Source organism: Neoarius graeffei, chromosome 6, assembly GCF_027579695.1.
Source record: "Neoarius graeffei isolate fNeoGra1 chromosome 6, fNeoGra1.pri, whole genome shotgun sequence".
NCBI lineage: Eukaryota > Metazoa > Chordata > Actinopteri > Siluriformes > Ariidae > Neoarius > Neoarius graeffei.
Window position 1 is genome coordinate 94,310,093 of NC_083574.1, and position 16,628 is coordinate 94,326,720.

Consider the following 16,628-nt stretch of genomic DNA (forward strand, 5'->3'; position numbering starts at 1 on the left):
TTTCTGGGGACCAGCCACAATGTCTCCACAAGGTAAAACCTGTCAGATATTACTTTACTTACAGGGTCCAAAATAACAAGCCCGCCCCCCCCCCCCCCCCCCCCCCACACACACACACACACACACTGTCCAGGTGCAGGTGTGACCTTCAACCCTGGTGACTTTAATCCGGGACGGTGGTGAGCCCTCCATGGCTTTGTGTTCACGTTTCCTGCCCTCTGATGTCACACACTTTTCCTCCCCACACAGCTTTCGTGCTAAAACTCTCATCATGGTCTGATTATTAAAGATAAAACACAGAACCGTTCCCACAGCACCTCCAGAAGTGTTCAAATCCCAAACAGTTAAGAATTTGGCTTCTGTGTTTTATCAGACTGACTTCCAACCTGCACTCCTGGGCTTTAAACTCACAACCTTTCATGACTGTGATTGCCTGAGCGACTGTACTGTGTGTATTTTATTCATCTTTACCTTTCACAGGGACAAGTTTTGCACTATACAGAGCTTCTGAACTGTGTGTCTCTTTTATGCTCATCTCAACAAGACCTGAAAGAATGAAAAGACAAAAGAAATCACATTTAAGGTCCAGCTCCATTAAAAGGCAACAGTTAGAACCGAATCTGCAGATGAAAAGAAAATGTTACTGGTGAATTTTAAAGCATGAAATTAAAAACTGAAAATTAAAGAACTAAATTCAAAAAAATTCACTGGACGTTTGACTTTTTGTTCTAAATCACAGATTTGTTCCTGAACTGTTTACTAACATTATTTTTCAGTTCCACTGTGAAAGTCCAGAACCTCAACATTTTCCCCATACACCGAAATCCCTGTCCAGAATTTGTCATGTTCTAAGGGACGCTGTCAGAGAGCTGCTGGAGCTGGAGTTTGAAGATGGAGTGATAGAACATCTGTATTTTCCTGCGATTGTGCAACTGACTGATCACACTTCGAAGTAGAATGATGTTCAGTCCAGAAGAGCACGGCAGAGGGCAGTGATCTGAGAATAACCCAGGCCTGGGTGGTGGGATACGATCCTACGCTGAGCGGCGTGCCGGTGAAACCCTGCAGTGGATGACTGTGGTGTTTGTGCGTAGCTGCACTGTGTGTGATGATGTTCCTGATGTCCACTCGAGCAGAGGTTCAGGGATTACACCGCAAAAAAATAATATCTTAACAAGTTCGAATATCTTAAATATCGTTGAAACGATTGAGCATTTCCTATTAGAAGAAAACAAGACACCAACTCTGAGATTATTAAAACTAGTGCTAGATGGTAACCAACTCATTCTAAGATGTCTTATGGAGTAAAGTTATCTGTCCATGCAGCAGAATCACTGCACTGATATTTCAGAATTTTCTCCTCACATTCCGTTTTGAGTTTTCAGCAGTGCGGGATTCAGTTTATTAACGAGTGACACATTACACGGATTTAGAGTTCGACTCAATGATGTGGAATTACTGAGAGACAAATTAATGATGAACAGCTGTTCATTCACCAGCATCTCACACACACACACACACACACACACACCTGTCTCTCTCTCTCTCACACACACACCTGTCTCTCTCTCTCTCTCACACACACACACACACACACACACACCTGTCTCTTTCACACACACACCTGTCTCTCTCTCACACACACACACACACCTGTCTCTCTCGCTCACACACACCTGTCTCTCTTGCTCAGACACACACATGCCTGTCTCTCTCTCTTACACATGCACACACACACCTGTCTCCCTCTCTCTCTCTCTCTCTCTCACACACACACACACACACCTGTCTCTCTCTCTCGCTCACACACACACACATCTGTCTCTCTCTCTCTCTCTCACACACACACACCTGTCTCTCTCTCTCACACACACACACACACACACACACGTCTCTCTCTCTCTCTCTCTCTCTCTCTCTCTCACACACACAAACACACACCTGTCTCTCTCACACACATACCTGTCTCTCTCTCTCTCTCACTCACACACACACACACACACACACACACACACACACCTGTCTCTCTCGCTCACACACACACACCTGTCTCTCTCTCTCACACACACACACACACACACACACACACACACACACACACCTGTCTCTCACTCTCTCACACACACACACACACACACACACACACCTGTCTCTCTCGCTCAGACACACACACACACACACCTGTCTCTCTCTCTCTCTCTCTCTCTCTCACACACACACACACACACACACACCTGTCTCTCTCGCTCACACACACACACCTGTCTCTCTCTCTCTCTCACACACACACACACACACACCTGTCTCTCACTCTCTCACACACACACACACACACCTGTCTCTCTCACTCACACACACACACACACACTTGTCTCTCTCGCTCAGACACACGCACGCACGCCTGTCTCTCTCTCTTACACACACACACACACACACACACACACACACACCTGTCTCTCTCTCACACACACACACACACCTGTCTCTCTCTCTCACTCTCAATCTCTCTCACCTGTCTCTGTCTTGCTGTTGACTCTCTCTCTCACTCGGTCTCTCTCTCGCCTGTCTCTCTCTTGCCTCTCTCACTCACTCTCTTGCTTGTCTATCTATCTATCTATCTATCTATCTATCTATCTATCTATCTATCTATCTATCTATCTATCACCCCTCTCTCTCTGTCTGTCTCTGTCTCTCACTCTCAATCTCTCTCTCACTCTCCCTTGCCTGTCTCTCTCTCACACGTGCACACTATCTATCTATCTATCTATCTATCTATCTATCTATCTATCTATCTATCTATCTATCTATCTATCTATCTATCTATCTCTGAGTGTATGATAGCTCTTCTCTGTTTTGATGATGACGGTATGACGGTGCAGGACCACGGTGAATATCCTCACTATCAGTAACAGTATCTTATTTCAGGTTCTTAGCGATGTTAATGCATATTTGCTCATCTGAGTCGCTTAAACAAAAAGCAGCCCTTTATCTGATCGTGTGAGTTTGTGTTTCTGTCAGTAAACGAGTTTCCAGTGTCGGGGCGAAACCACATGACGTCCTGCATGACGTTTCCCTCCATAAACACAGAAACAGGAGCACGAAGGTGGATCACACTGAACACACTCGTTCCCCTCGCAGCACTGTAGTGACCTCGCGTGTGTGAGGATGCAGGAGGAATAGGAACCCCTGGCACCTGAGTGCGTGTAAAGAGGAAACCCCGGGCTTGTGAATGTAGAAAACAGTCTTTGTTCACTGTGTGTTCATTACTGTACTGTAAATTGGCTTCTGATGGTGTTGAGGAGAAAAGGCTCAGGGGGAGACATGGCTTTGCACACACACACACACACACGTGCACCAAAGTGCAAGCCTACACACCCTTCTTATAAATGAGAATCATTGTCGAGGTGGAATGTACATACGTCAGGGAGAGATGAGTGTGTGAGTGAGAGTGATTAAGCAGCATTCCTTCATTCCTCCTGCTCACACACCCACAAACACCCAGCAGACAGTTAATGCTGTGTGTGTGTGTGTGTGTGTGTGTGCGCGCGCAATTTTTTTCACGTGTAAGGAATAAAACACTTCAGGTTAAGGAAAATAATCAACAACGACAGGATGGTGTGATCGAGCCGTGCTCCTGTTCCTCTAACAGCGCATCCTAAAGTGTTTCATTCTTTATTCCTCTTTTACGACGGCGATTTTCCAATTATTATATACATTATTTTATTTTATCCGTTTATAGCTACATTTAATGTCGACTAACATCCAAGATCGTTCTCACGTACGTTATAGTCATCGCCTCACTTTTGCTCTCTTCTAAAGTTAATAACAGCTTCCGGAGAAACCGCAAAGCCAGAAAACTTCCATCAAAGTCACAGCTTTTCCTCAGCTTTGACTCCGGAGAATCCGACCATCAACGTCGTTAAATGTCTCCTTATTAAAACAAACAAACAAAAAAACACTTCACCATGTCAACGATGACGCACGTTTTTGTGGTGCGTCCCTGTGAATGAGCTGTTGATGTTCGTCCTTCGGAGTTGAAGATGACTATGACTTCAGTTTTGTGGGTGGTGGTTGTGGGTCCAGAGGTGACTCATGAGGCCAGTCTGGGCTTTGAAGGTACGCCCACATGTTGACGTTCCATGTGCCAAGGCTGAGTACCTTCACTATCTTTTGTTGTGTTTGGAGCGCTGAGTGGGATCTGGTGTGCTAGTCAGGGTCAGGTGAAGCAGGGTATGTTTGGGGCACCTTTTTTAGCCACTTCCTCCATGGAGGTGAGCGGAGTGAATCCTAAACAGGGCTGCTCAGACACCAGGGGGCTACCGAACTCCGCTGCTGCTTCATTCCAGCAGAGAGTGTGATGACCCTATGTCCTGGGCCACCTGTGTGCAGGTTCGTGACTCCAGGTTCCAGGGTTTCCGCATCTGCTGCTTCGCCACTTACCCATCACCACAGGACTTGAATTTGAATTTGAATTCATGACTTGCACGTGGGGGTGGTGTAGTGGTTAGCACTGTCGCCTCACAGCAGGAAGGTCCTGGGTTCGAGCCCCATGGCCGGTGAGGGCCTTTCTGTGCGGAGTTTGCATGTTCTCCCCGTGTCCGCGTGGGTTTCATCCGGGTGCTCCGGTTTCCCCCACAGTCCAAAGACATGCAGGTTAGGTTAACTGGTGGCTCTAAATTGACCGTAGGTGTGAATGTGAGTGTGAATGGTTGCCTGTGTCTATGTATCAGCCCTTTGATGACCTCATGACTTGTCCAGAGTGTACCCCGCCTCTCACCTATAGTCAACTGGGATAGGCTCCAGCTTGCCTGCGACCCTGTACAGGATAAGCGGCTACAGATAATGGATGGATGGATGGACTTGCGCGTGACTTGGATTAGAGTCAGCCTGTCTCACTGGGTCCAGGGTAAGAGAGAATCAAGACAACTGGAGGTAGGTCGGGATGCAGTGGACGGCCAACAGTGTTCTATATGTTGCACTGTGCCCTGATCGTGCTCCACAAGCGCTTTGCTGGGTCCGCCTTCCTTCCTGCCCGTTGAACCACCAGGTGGTGGTCTCCTCTGCGCAGTCTGCCGAGTCCAGTCTTCAGTCGTAACCCTAACCAGGGGGAGCGAAGGGTTGCTAGTGCAACCACCCCAGGCTAGTGGAAGGAAGTAGACGTCTTACTACTCCATTGCGTGGCGGTCAAGGACGGCACATGCCCACTACCCTAAAAGCTGTTTATTATCGAAACAATGACGTATCAGAACAAGCGTGTTGGTATAAACCTGCACTACCATCAGAGCTGCTGTTCTGGAAAACTAATCAACAGACAGATTCTGACAGATATGACGAATCAGAATCCAGAATCAGTCAGTGCTTTATTATACAAAAGGAACTGGGTTTAAATATTTTCGAGTCCCACTGCCGAGCTTCACTCAGGGTGTCGGAGTGGAAACGATTTTAATAGTGAACGTTTTTATGTATTAACGATTTTTATTTTCGCACTTTCGCATCTGTGCGGTTCATCCGTGGGCTAGAACAAAGCGTCTGAAAACCTCACGTAGGCGTCCTGAGCCCCGAGCGTCAGACACACACACACAGAAGGATAGAGAGCCGTGAGTGTGTGTGGGAGAGTAAGGAACATAGAGATGTGATAGGTTTCATGGTGCTTGTGTTCTTGTCCTCTGATACAGTGGAGGAGGAGGAGGAAGAGGAGGAAGAGTGCCGTACAGGGCAGCAGGAGCGACGGCCTCCCACCAGCCTCCTGTTAAACAAGGGAACAAGTGGGAGCACATGAGCGGCGGAAGATGTGGAAGCGGAGGAGGAAAAAATCAATACGTCGGCTCTTAATGCACGAAGAGAAGCTCGCCGAAGGTCAGGTACGGCTGCTGGGAGGCCGCAGAGACAAAACGAAACGGCACGGAACCACGTTCAGGGTCGTGTGTGAATTTAAAGTCGAGAGAGAGAAAGACAGAGATTAAATGAAAACATGAGCTGTGTGTGTGTGTGTGAGAGAGAGAGAGAGAGTAAATAGCGGCCAGATGCTGAGCGTAGGAGCACCACAGGAGAGGAATGAGAGACGTGCGAGCTGTAAGGAACAGCCTGATCATCACACATTAAAGGTGTTTTTAAAGCCGAGAGTTTTATTAACTGTGTCGATGCCGCGGCTTTCACACGGCGCAAAGCAGCGTATTAAAGCGACTTTCCACTCTGAACTACTTCCTCATCATCATGAACATCTTTACTCTGTCCAGGATTTCATTTAGAATGAATTTCTGAGGGGTTTTGATTTTATTTAATTTTTTTTTGTTTTGGTTCTTTGACGTCTTAAGCTTCAACTCTCACGCTAACACTGCTAACAATCACGCTAGCCGAGTTGAACGCATACACGTCAACCTATACGGAATGTCCGTATTTTATACGGATTTGATTCAATAAACGTAGTATACGGGCGTATAAATAAAGCTATACGGATTCTTTAAAAAAACTTCAATATTTATTTAGAGCTATAATCAATTCCCGCGATGATAAAAGAGCGCATAACATTTACAAACGTACTGTACAGCACAGACAGCCAGTAAAGAGTCTTATGAAATCTTGTGGTAGCGAGGCTTCGTTCCACTTCTGATCACGCGCACGCCGCATTGCGAGAATCCCGCCAACCGGGAAGTAGCATTTTGTTTAAAACGCGTATTTCCACCTGAGCGACTTTCACTAGCGACTGAAAAGATTCTGAATGGGCACTCCGGCAAGATCAACACAGACACTTGCTGTGACATGCAGCCTCGTGAGGTATTGGTGCGGAGTGCTAAAAAAAAAGCTGTCATGGAGTACAATTCAGAACATTAGAGTGACACTTTGTCACTCTAATTGTCGCGGATACAAGCGGCCGAAATGAGTTTCCTTCGCAGGGTGGCTGGGCACTCCCTTAGAGATAGGGTGAGAAGCACAGTCACTTGGGAGGAGCTCGGAGTAGAGCCGCTGCTCCTCCACATCGAGAGGAATCAGCTGAGGTGGCTCGGGCATCTTTTTCGGATGCCTCCTGGACGCCTCCCTGGGGAGGTGTTCCAGGCATGTCCCCCCGGGAGGAGGCCCCAGGGAAGACCCAGGACACGCTGGAGGGACTATATCTCTCGGCTGGCCTGGGAACGCCTCGGTGTTCTTCCCGAGGAGCTGGCCGAGGTGTCTGGGGAAAGGGAAGTTTGGGCTTCCCTGCTTAGACTGCTGCCTCCGCGACCCGGTCCCGGATAAAGCGGAAGAAGACGAGACGAGACGAGACTTTGTGTTTTTGTCGAACATCGGAGCTTTGTATTCATTCTGAAGGTTTATTGTTATTAATACTGAATAAAAAGTAACTTGGATATATCATTGTTAATTATCGTTCAAATTTTAGGTAAATTATTTTAATTTGCATCTTATACGGATTTTATAAGGGAAATACGGATTTTGGAGGTTGGTTATACAGGTTTGATTGACCAAAGGTTGACATGTATGTGAACGTCGAGCTATGTTCACGTTAATACGTTCCAGTTTTAAGAAATAATCTAACACGCGTAACACCTGATCCTGGTTGTCGTTGTTGTTTTCTCTCAAAAAGAGTCACGTGACAAATCGTGGCGTTTCCAAAAAAAATAATAAATCAGGAGTATTGTGGAGAACAGGAGTAAACGTAGCAAGAGTGACACGTTTAAAACTAAAACATATTAATATGGATGGGTCTCTGCTGTCCTATAGCTGCATCGCGTTCTGGGACTTGGACTCCAGCATTTGCACCAACCTCTCAGTGGCTTCTGTCAGATTTCTCTGTTTTTAGGAGCTGATCTTCTATTATACATCAACATGACTGCGTGAACAATACCGTAATAACACTGCTTCCCTGTGACGTTAGAACACCATGCAACCGCCAACTTTTAGCACCAGAACTCAACCGATTCATCCAGTATACAATATAACGACATATTTAAATACTTTTTTTCGTGGTATATCAGATATATTCCATTCAGCTAGCATGATAGTGAATGAGTCAAAGACGAGTAGCTGAATGGAATATATCTGATATACCGCGATAAAAGCCAGCCGATATTATTATTACCTCACCCGCGATGGAGTAAGCAGGGCGAAGTATTGTAATCAGTGCGGTTTGTTTGTTTGTGTGTCTGTCTGGTAACAATCTAGCGTCTAGACGGTTGCACCCACTGACTTGAAATTTTCAAGGTAGGTAGGCAATGGTGCATAGATTACCTGATTAAATTTTGGGGGTACTCGGGTCAAGGTCACCAGAAAGGTCAACCTTTCGGTCAAAATAACATATTTTCCATTATAACTCAAAAACGGTTTCCGATAGACAGATGAGCATATAGGAACTCCCATATGGCCTTTCATTTGGCACCATGACCTTTGACAGGTCAAACTCAAGGTCATGGATTTTCAGAGGACTGTAACTTTAAAACAGTTGATGGTAGACAGATGTTTACCGTTATCAACTTATAGGAAGTGCCATATGGGCTTTCATTTGGCACCATGATCTTTGACCTTGAATGACTTTGAAATGTCAAACTCAAGGTCGTGGATTTTCACAGGATTATAACCTGACAGCTGATGATTGAGAAATATTACCATTATCAACATAAAATAAGTGCTGCCGGGCGAGGTTTGTTTTGCCTCGCAACACTTGTTATTATACATACATATTCGATGGAACAATTATAGATTTTACGAAACGTTAAGAACAGGGCGGTAACTTACCAATATTGAATGTTGATTCTGATCCAGTGTACTGTACAAAGTCAAAGTTCTAACAATAAAAATGGTACAAGTAAAAAAAAAGCCTGACCAACAACCTGACTTGTATACAAGCTACACTACCGTTCAAAAGTTTGGGGTCACCCAGACAATTTTGTGTTTCCCATGAAAAGTCACACTTTTATTTCCCACCATAAGTTGTAAAATGAATAGAAAATGTAGTCGAGACATTTTTCTGGCCATTTTGAGCATTTAATCGACCCCACAAATGTGATGCTCCAGAAACTCAATCTGCTCAAAGGAAGGTCAGTTTTATAGCTTCTCTAAAGAGCTCAACTGTTTTCAGCTGTGCTAACATGATTGTACAAGGGTTTTCTAATCATCCATTAGCCTTCTGAGGCAATGAGCAAACACATTGTACCATTAGAACACTGGAGTGAGAGTTGCTGGAAATGGGCCTCTATACACCTATGGAGATATTGCACCAAAAACCACACATTTGCAGCTAGAATAGTCATTTACCACATTAGCAATGTATAGAGTGGATTTCTGATTAGTTTAAAGTGATCTTCATTGAAAAGAACAGTGCTTTTCTTTCAAAAATAAGGACATTTCAAAGTGACCCCAAACTTTTGAACGGTAGTGTACATCCAGGTCGACAGTTCAAGTTCACAGTTACTTTTGGTCGTAGTTAATTGTTACATAGTAGCTGTTCAAAACAAAAGTACTTTGCTGAGTGACGTCCTCTTGGAAAAGTCTCCGTCACTTTTCCTCACCTCCAAGTAGAACTTTGACAATATTTCTACTATTGCTCTCTTTTCCAGTTTTTCGATGTCCGTTGGTATGTTTTTCTCTTTTAAATATGTCTGAAGAATATCCAGGGAAGTTTTTGTAGCCTTTCGGGTGTTCAGCGCGTCATTCTCTTTAAATCTTCTGCTTTTAATGAAGCAAACCTCGCCGCCATGTTTGTGTACAAACTGTCACAGTTACTCACTAATGCGGAACTTTTACATCTCTGACGTGTCTCTTTTCCAGTTTTTCGATGTCCGTTGGTGTGTTTTTCTCTTGTAAATATGCGTGAAGAATATCTAATGAAGTTTTGGTAGCCTTTCGGGTGTTCAGCGCGTCTTTAGTTTCAGTTGATTTACGGTATTTAGTGCTTAAACCGAGCACCAGATTAGCCTCGTCTTCTCTCTTTCCTGGCCGACAAAGAAATGATTGTGTGCACGCGCAGCAGAAAAGTTGTCACTGGATCTTCGCGTGGGACGTCGTGTTGTCTTGACAACGTGCAATATTATAAGAATATCGCACGCTCATTCTCCATTGGGTAGAGTGGCGTAATACATGGAGAATAAGCGATGCGATAATATTGCAGGCTGTAAATAAACCCACTGTAAGGGAAAAAGTGGCCCGTGTGTATAATAATTCAATATATTCACATTGTGTTTCAGGACGGAGTTTTTCTTTAAGCACAAGTTAAAAGTTAGCGCCCTTCATCATCATACTGCCATGTGTGAATTATTACTTTTTCATATAAGAACATGGGCATCATGAGAGATCACTCGCAGTAATATGATTTGGTGGAGGAGTTTTCGTGGTTCGCCGGGACAGGAACATGCCCTTGTTGCGTTTTGACAAAGCTGGGCTAAAACCATACACCTGATAATCATCTCGAAGCTTGGGTTAGCAATTCAGGGTGACATCATTTCACACAGCAGGAGCCAATGAGAGCAGAGCTGACCTCAATCCGACAAACAGAAACAAACAAATAATCGGCGGTGGTGTGGTGTGGTGCAGCAGTGCCCTCTGCTGGCTGATTAATAGCACATCATGAGCTTATAGGTACTGCTGTCAAAAGTCAAAGTCCTTCCCACGCCCAGTACCTGGTATTCCTAGGCAGTCTCCCACTCAAGTACTAACCAGGCCCAACTCTGATGGTGGCGCATCGGGCGGCGCCGATCTCCGTTTCCGTAGCCCTCGGCCTCTCGCCTATTACATAGCTAGGGTTACAGTGGGGGGCTAGTCCTCTGGTAACCACGAGAGTTTAACTCCCCATGCACATCTGTATTGCAGCGTGCCTTGCCAGATGGTAGTGGGTACCATTTTTATGATGGTCTTTGGTATGACCCGACCGTGAATAGAACTCACAATCTCCTGATCGAGAGGTGGACACGCTACCACTAGGCCACTAGTCGGTATAGGTACTGCTGTAGTAGTGGATTGTTACGCTTAACATGCTAAAAGAAAGAAAAATCAGGGGATTAGTTTATTGACTGATAGTAACTCCATTTTTGTACAAGTAATCTTACACTCTGCTCAGTTTTTCCATTAGGCTCTTTATATTCTGCAGATCAGAATCCTGGAGTGCTTTTCTTCCAGTAAATTTTGGCACGCCTTTTAATGGTGAATCGTTTGTCCAGCTTCCCCCCCCCCCCCCATATACTTTTAGTATTTACAACTTTGTAGCTTGTTTACAGAACTTACTCACCCTTTTATAATTTAGTTATTCCACAAAATCAAGTCGTACATGAGCTGATAGCCGACAAGGCACGTAGCATCGAGTTGTCTATGATCCATGTACGATGAGATTGAGTAGAATAACCGTTTTAGTCTATCCACATTCACTGGTTTTGAGAAACAGTGTGTTTTTATTTTCTGTAAATCCGATAAATAACTTTATACAAAACGTCCAACGAAATGACAGGAGCAGTTTGTGAAAAATCTGACAATTCTTGAAAAATAAAAAAGGTGCATTCTTACCATTAAATACTTGCATTCTATATTTTGTTGCTTTTTTTTGTTTGTTTTCGAGTAGATTTTTATTTCGTCCTCGGTTGGTTCAGCAACACGTGCCGCCATTTTGTTTTTCTCTACTCATGGTATATGAGCTGATATCCTAGTAGTAGAGTAGCCAATCAGAGCATGCGATTGCTCATATCCAGTGAATGTGGATAGAATAATCCAGATTAGACCTTTCTTGGTACGATGATGCTGCTTCAACATTGAGACAGTGTACATTTGTTTCATGGACAGTCTGGAACTGTCCATGAGTGCTCTGAGAGCACAATATCCCCTGCTGGAAACTTGGCCATAACTTTGGTAAAATGCGACTGAATTGAACGAAATTGCAATATGCATATAAACGACATGTAACAAAGAATTCTGTCAAGTTTTGAGAAATTCATCCAGAAATTGTGAGAGGAGTTGGTTTCAGAAGGTGGGTACCCTTCCCAGGACGAACGGCCAGACATCGCCACGACATAATCCCCTTTTCGGTCAGCAGGGGATAAAAATTGCAAGGGAAGTTGATTTCAGAAAGCAAGCACACCTTGATGAAATTGCCAAAGTATAAGTTTGTGAATAATCAAGGGCATAACTCTGAGAAAATTTGTCTAAATTAAACAAAATTTCAACATGCGTATAACGGTCATATAACAAAATCTTTTGCCGAGGGTTAGTATATATGAGAGTTTTTTTCTTTGTTGTTTGTTTTTTGTAAAGGCTTTACCCCGTTTAAAACAAAACAAAGAAAAAAACTCTCATCTATACTAACCCTGATTAACCTGTATACCCTGTATGCCCCCACATTTTGTATGCTGCTGAATCTGTCCTTTTTTCAGTAGCTTTGTATAAACAATAACCGCTAAATGTAATGCAATGTTATGTAAGGTGATCGCCGAGGCATTCTCATTGTGAAAAGTAAGTCACATGTACATGGACTGGCATTTAATGTTGTATTTGTTCCTTTCTATTTGTTTTTTGTCTGTTCATATTCTTTTTGGGGGAGTAAAGTCAGTTTAAAAATGCCGTTAAATGCATAGGCCTATAGGCCAAGTTTAATGACCTTGAGGTTATCAGAGGTCATATGTCGTTTTACAAATGAAAAATGAATTCAGCACCCAAACATTTAACAAACAAGGCCATTTGCTAACTTCATTAATCATTTTAGTACATTTCATTCCTTAGAAAGCTGAGAAACTGGGTTCAGCTGAGACGTTTACAGGCCCAAAGTTCAATGACCTCTAGAGGTCAACAGAGGTCAGATAGAGCTCGGCATATTGCAGATTTGAATTCGGCACACCCAAATTGACAAAATAAGACTGTTTGCCGACTTTGTCTCAAAAATGCCTTCGGGTGTCACAATTCTGGATTTTGGTACCAGTCTATGCACACGTCAAAAAATTACCTGAAATCTGTTCTTTAACTTGTCCTTCACTTAAAGTGCTGATGACACGAACATGACTCGATGCAATTTCTTAAATAAACTATACAACATGGCAAACATGTTAGATTTCTGTTATAATTACGTGAAAAGAAGCTGTTGTTACGCGAATATCCAACTTTTAATTGCACAGCGCAAGAAAACTGGGTCCGTGGCTCGCGGCCATGTTGTGACGTCAGCGGAAGAACACGCTGCGGTTCACTGGCTGTTCTACTCTGGTTCTACTCAATGGAAATGGCGCATGAAAACGCCGGTGAACTCTCTAGTGCTAGCTCTTCCTATTCTGGGAGTCTAGAATTGTATTGATCTCTTCCGAATAGAATCTATGATAGCCTACCCTCTTTACCCTTTGCCTCTCGTTGCTAGGCGGCAGTTACATGAAAGCCGCAAGCTTTCACAAGCAAATACATGACTGATATCACGCCGACTTTATGATTACATTTATGATTATCATGTAGAATCTATAGCTCCCCCTCCTAGAACTGCCACCTTATTGTGGTGGAGGGGTTTGTGTGCTTGAATGATCCTAGGAGCTATGTTGTCGGGGGCATTATGCCCCTGTTAGGGTTTCCCAAGGCAGACAGGTCCTAGGTGACAGGCCAGACCAAGAGCAGTTCACCAAAAAACCCCTATGGAGAAAAAATCCAGGACCGTGACGTCGCCCGGTAGGACGCAGCCGGGGCCCCACCCTGGAGCCAGGCCCGGGGTTGGGGCTCGTATGCGAGCGCTTGGTGGTCGGGCCTTTGCCCATGGGGCCCGGCCGGGCTCAGCCCGAAGAGGCGACGTGGGCCCGACCTCCTGTGGGTTCACCACCCACAGAGGTAGCAGTAGGGGTTTGGTGCAGTGTGGATTGGGTGGCAGTCGAAGGCAGGGGCCTCGACGACCTGACCCCCGGACACAGCGGCTGGCTGTTGGGACATGGAATGTCACTTCGCTGGGGGGGAAGGAGCCTGAGCTTGTGCGGGAGGTTGAGAGGTACCGGCTAGAGATAGTCGGGCTCACCTCCACGCACAGCTTGGGCTCTGGAACCCAGCTCCTCGAGAGGGGCTGGACTTTCCACTTCTCTGGAGTCGCCCATGGTGAGCGGCGGCGGGCTGGTGTGGGCTTCCTTATAGCTCCCCAGCTCAGCCGCCATGTGTTGGAGTTTACCCCAGTGAACGAGAGGGTCGCCTCTCTGCGCCTTCGGATTGGGGAGAGGGCTCTTGCTGTTGTTTGTGCCTACGGGCCAAATAGCAGTATAGAGTATCCGGCCTTCTTGGAGTCCCTGGGAGAGGTACTGAGGGGTGCTCAGACTGGGGACTCCATTGTGCTACTGGGGGACTTCAATGCTCACGTGGGCGATGACAGTGACACCTGGAGGGGCGTGGTTGGGAGGAACGGCCTCCCCGATCTGAACCCGAGTGGTGTTTTGTTATTGGACTTCTGTGCTAGTCACAGTTTGTCCATAACGAACACCATGTTCGAGCATAGGGGTGTCCATAAGTGCACGTGGCACCAGGACACCTTAGGTCGGAGGTCGATGATCGACTTTGTAGTCGTGTCATCTGATCTCCGACCCTATGTCTTGGACACTCGGGTGAAGAGAGGGGCTGAGTTGTCAACTGATCACCACCTGGTGGTGAGTTGGATCCGCTGGCGGAGGAGGAAGCTGGACAGACCTGGCAGGCCCAAACGTATGGTGAGGGTCTGCTGGGAACGTCTGGCCGAGCACTCTGTTGGGGAGGTCTTTAACTCCCACCTCCGGGAGAGCTTTTCCCAGCTTCCGAGGGAGGCGGGGGACATTGAGTCTGAGTGGACCATGTTCTCTACCTCCATTGTGGACGCAGCTGTTCGGAGCTGTGGCCGCAAGGTCTCCGGTGCCTGTCGTGGCGGCAATCCCCGAACCCGGTGGTGGACACCGGAAGTAAGGGATGCCGTCAAGCTGAAGAAGGAGTCCTATCGGGCCATGTTGACCTCCGGGACTCCTGAGGCAGCCGACGGGTATCGGCAGGCCAGGCGTGCTGCAGCTCGGGCAGTTGCGGAGGCAAAAACTCGGAACTGGGAGGAGTTCGGGGAGGCCATGGAGAAGGACTATCGGTCGGCCTCGAAGAAATTCTGGCAAACCGTCCGGCGCCTCAGGAGGGGGAAGCAGTACTCTGCCAACACTGTTTACAGTGCGGGTGGGGAGCTGTTGACCTCGACTGGGGACATTGTCGGGCGGTGGAAGGAATACTTTGAGGATCTCCTCAATCCCACCGTCATGTCTTCCACTGAGGAGACTGAGGCTGATGACTCAGAGGTGGACTCGTCCATTACCCAAGCCGAAGTCACTGAGGTGGTTTGCAAGCTCCTCGGTGGCAAGGCACCGGGGGTGGATGAGATCCGCCCTGAGTATCTCAAGTCTCTGGATGTTGTGGGGCTGTCTTGGTTGACACGCCTCTGCAACATCGCGTGGCGGTCGGGGACAGTGCCTCTGGAGTGGCAGACTGGGGTGGTGGTCCCTCTTTTTAAGAAAGGGGACCGGAGAGTGTGCTCCAATTATAGGGGAATCACACTTCTCAGCCTCCCAGGGAAAGTTTACTCCAGGGTACTGGAGAGGAGAATTCGACCGATAGTCGAACCTCGGATCCAGGAGGAACAATGCGGTTTTCGTCCTGGTCGCGGAACACTGGACCAGCTCTATACCCTTCATAGGGTGCTCGAGGGTTCATGGGAGTTTGCCCAACCAGTCCACATGTGCTTTGTGGATCTGGAGAAGGCATTCGACCGTGTCCCCCGTGGTATTCTGTGGGGGGTGCTTCGGGAGTATGGGGTTCGGGGCTCTTTGCTAAGGGCTGTCCGGTCCCTGTACGAACGGAGCAGGAGTCTGGTTCGCATTGCCGGCAGTAAGTCAGACCTGTTCCCAGTGCATGTTGGACTCCGTCAGGGCTGCCCTTTGTCACCGGTTCTGTTCATAATTTTTATGGACAGAATTTCTAGGCGCAGCCAGGGGCCGGAAGGAATCCTGTTTGGGAACCACAGGATTTCATCTCTGCTTTTTGCGGATGATGTTGTCCTGTTGGCTTCTTCAAACCAGGACCTTCAGCATGCACTGGGGCGGTTTGCAGTCGAGTGTGAAGCGGCTGGGATGAGAATCAGCACCTCCAAGTCCGAGGCCATGGTTCTCGACCGGAAAAGGGTGGCTTGCCCTCTCCAGGTTGGTGGAGAAGTCCTGCCTCAAGTGGAGGAGTTTAAGTATCTCGGGATCTTGTTCACGAGTGAGGGAAGGATGGAGCGTGAGATCGACAGGCGGATCGGTGCAGCCTCCGCAGTGATGCGGTCGCTTTACCGGTCCGTCGTGGTGAAGAAGGAGCTGAGCCAAAAGGCGAAGCTCTCAATTTACCGGTCGATCTACGTTCCGACTCTCACCTATGGTCATGAGCTTTGGGTAATGACAGAAAGAACAAGATCGCGGATACAAGCGGCTGAAATGAGTTTCCTTCGCAGGGTGGCTGGGCGCTCCCTTAGAGATAGGGTGAGAAGCACAGTCACTCGGGAGGAGCTCGGAGTAGAGCCGCTGCTCCTCCACATCGAGAGGAACCAGCTGAGGTGGCTCGGGCATCTTTTTCGGATGCCTCCTGGACGCCTCCCTGGGGAGGTGTTCCAGGCATGTCCCCCCGGGAGGAGGCCCCGGGGAAGACCCAGGACACGCTGGAGGGACTAT

The 16,628-nt window shown here is 46.8% G+C and overlaps 1 protein-coding gene across 1 annotated transcript in view; it reads left to right on the plus strand.

Moving 5' to 3' along the window:
- lekr1 (leucine, glutamate and lysine rich 1) overlaps positions 1 to 642 on the plus strand; it is a 273,905-nt gene extending 273,263 nt beyond the window's left edge. Inside the window, exon 13 of the mRNA XM_060924188.1 lies at positions 481 to 642. Within this exon, the coding sequence (XP_060780171.1) occupies positions 481 to 558 (78 nt within the window). The 3' untranslated portion in view covers positions 559 to 642. The remainder of the gene's footprint in view (positions 1 to 480) is intronic.
- Positions 643 to 16,628: the final 15,986 nt, after the last annotated feature.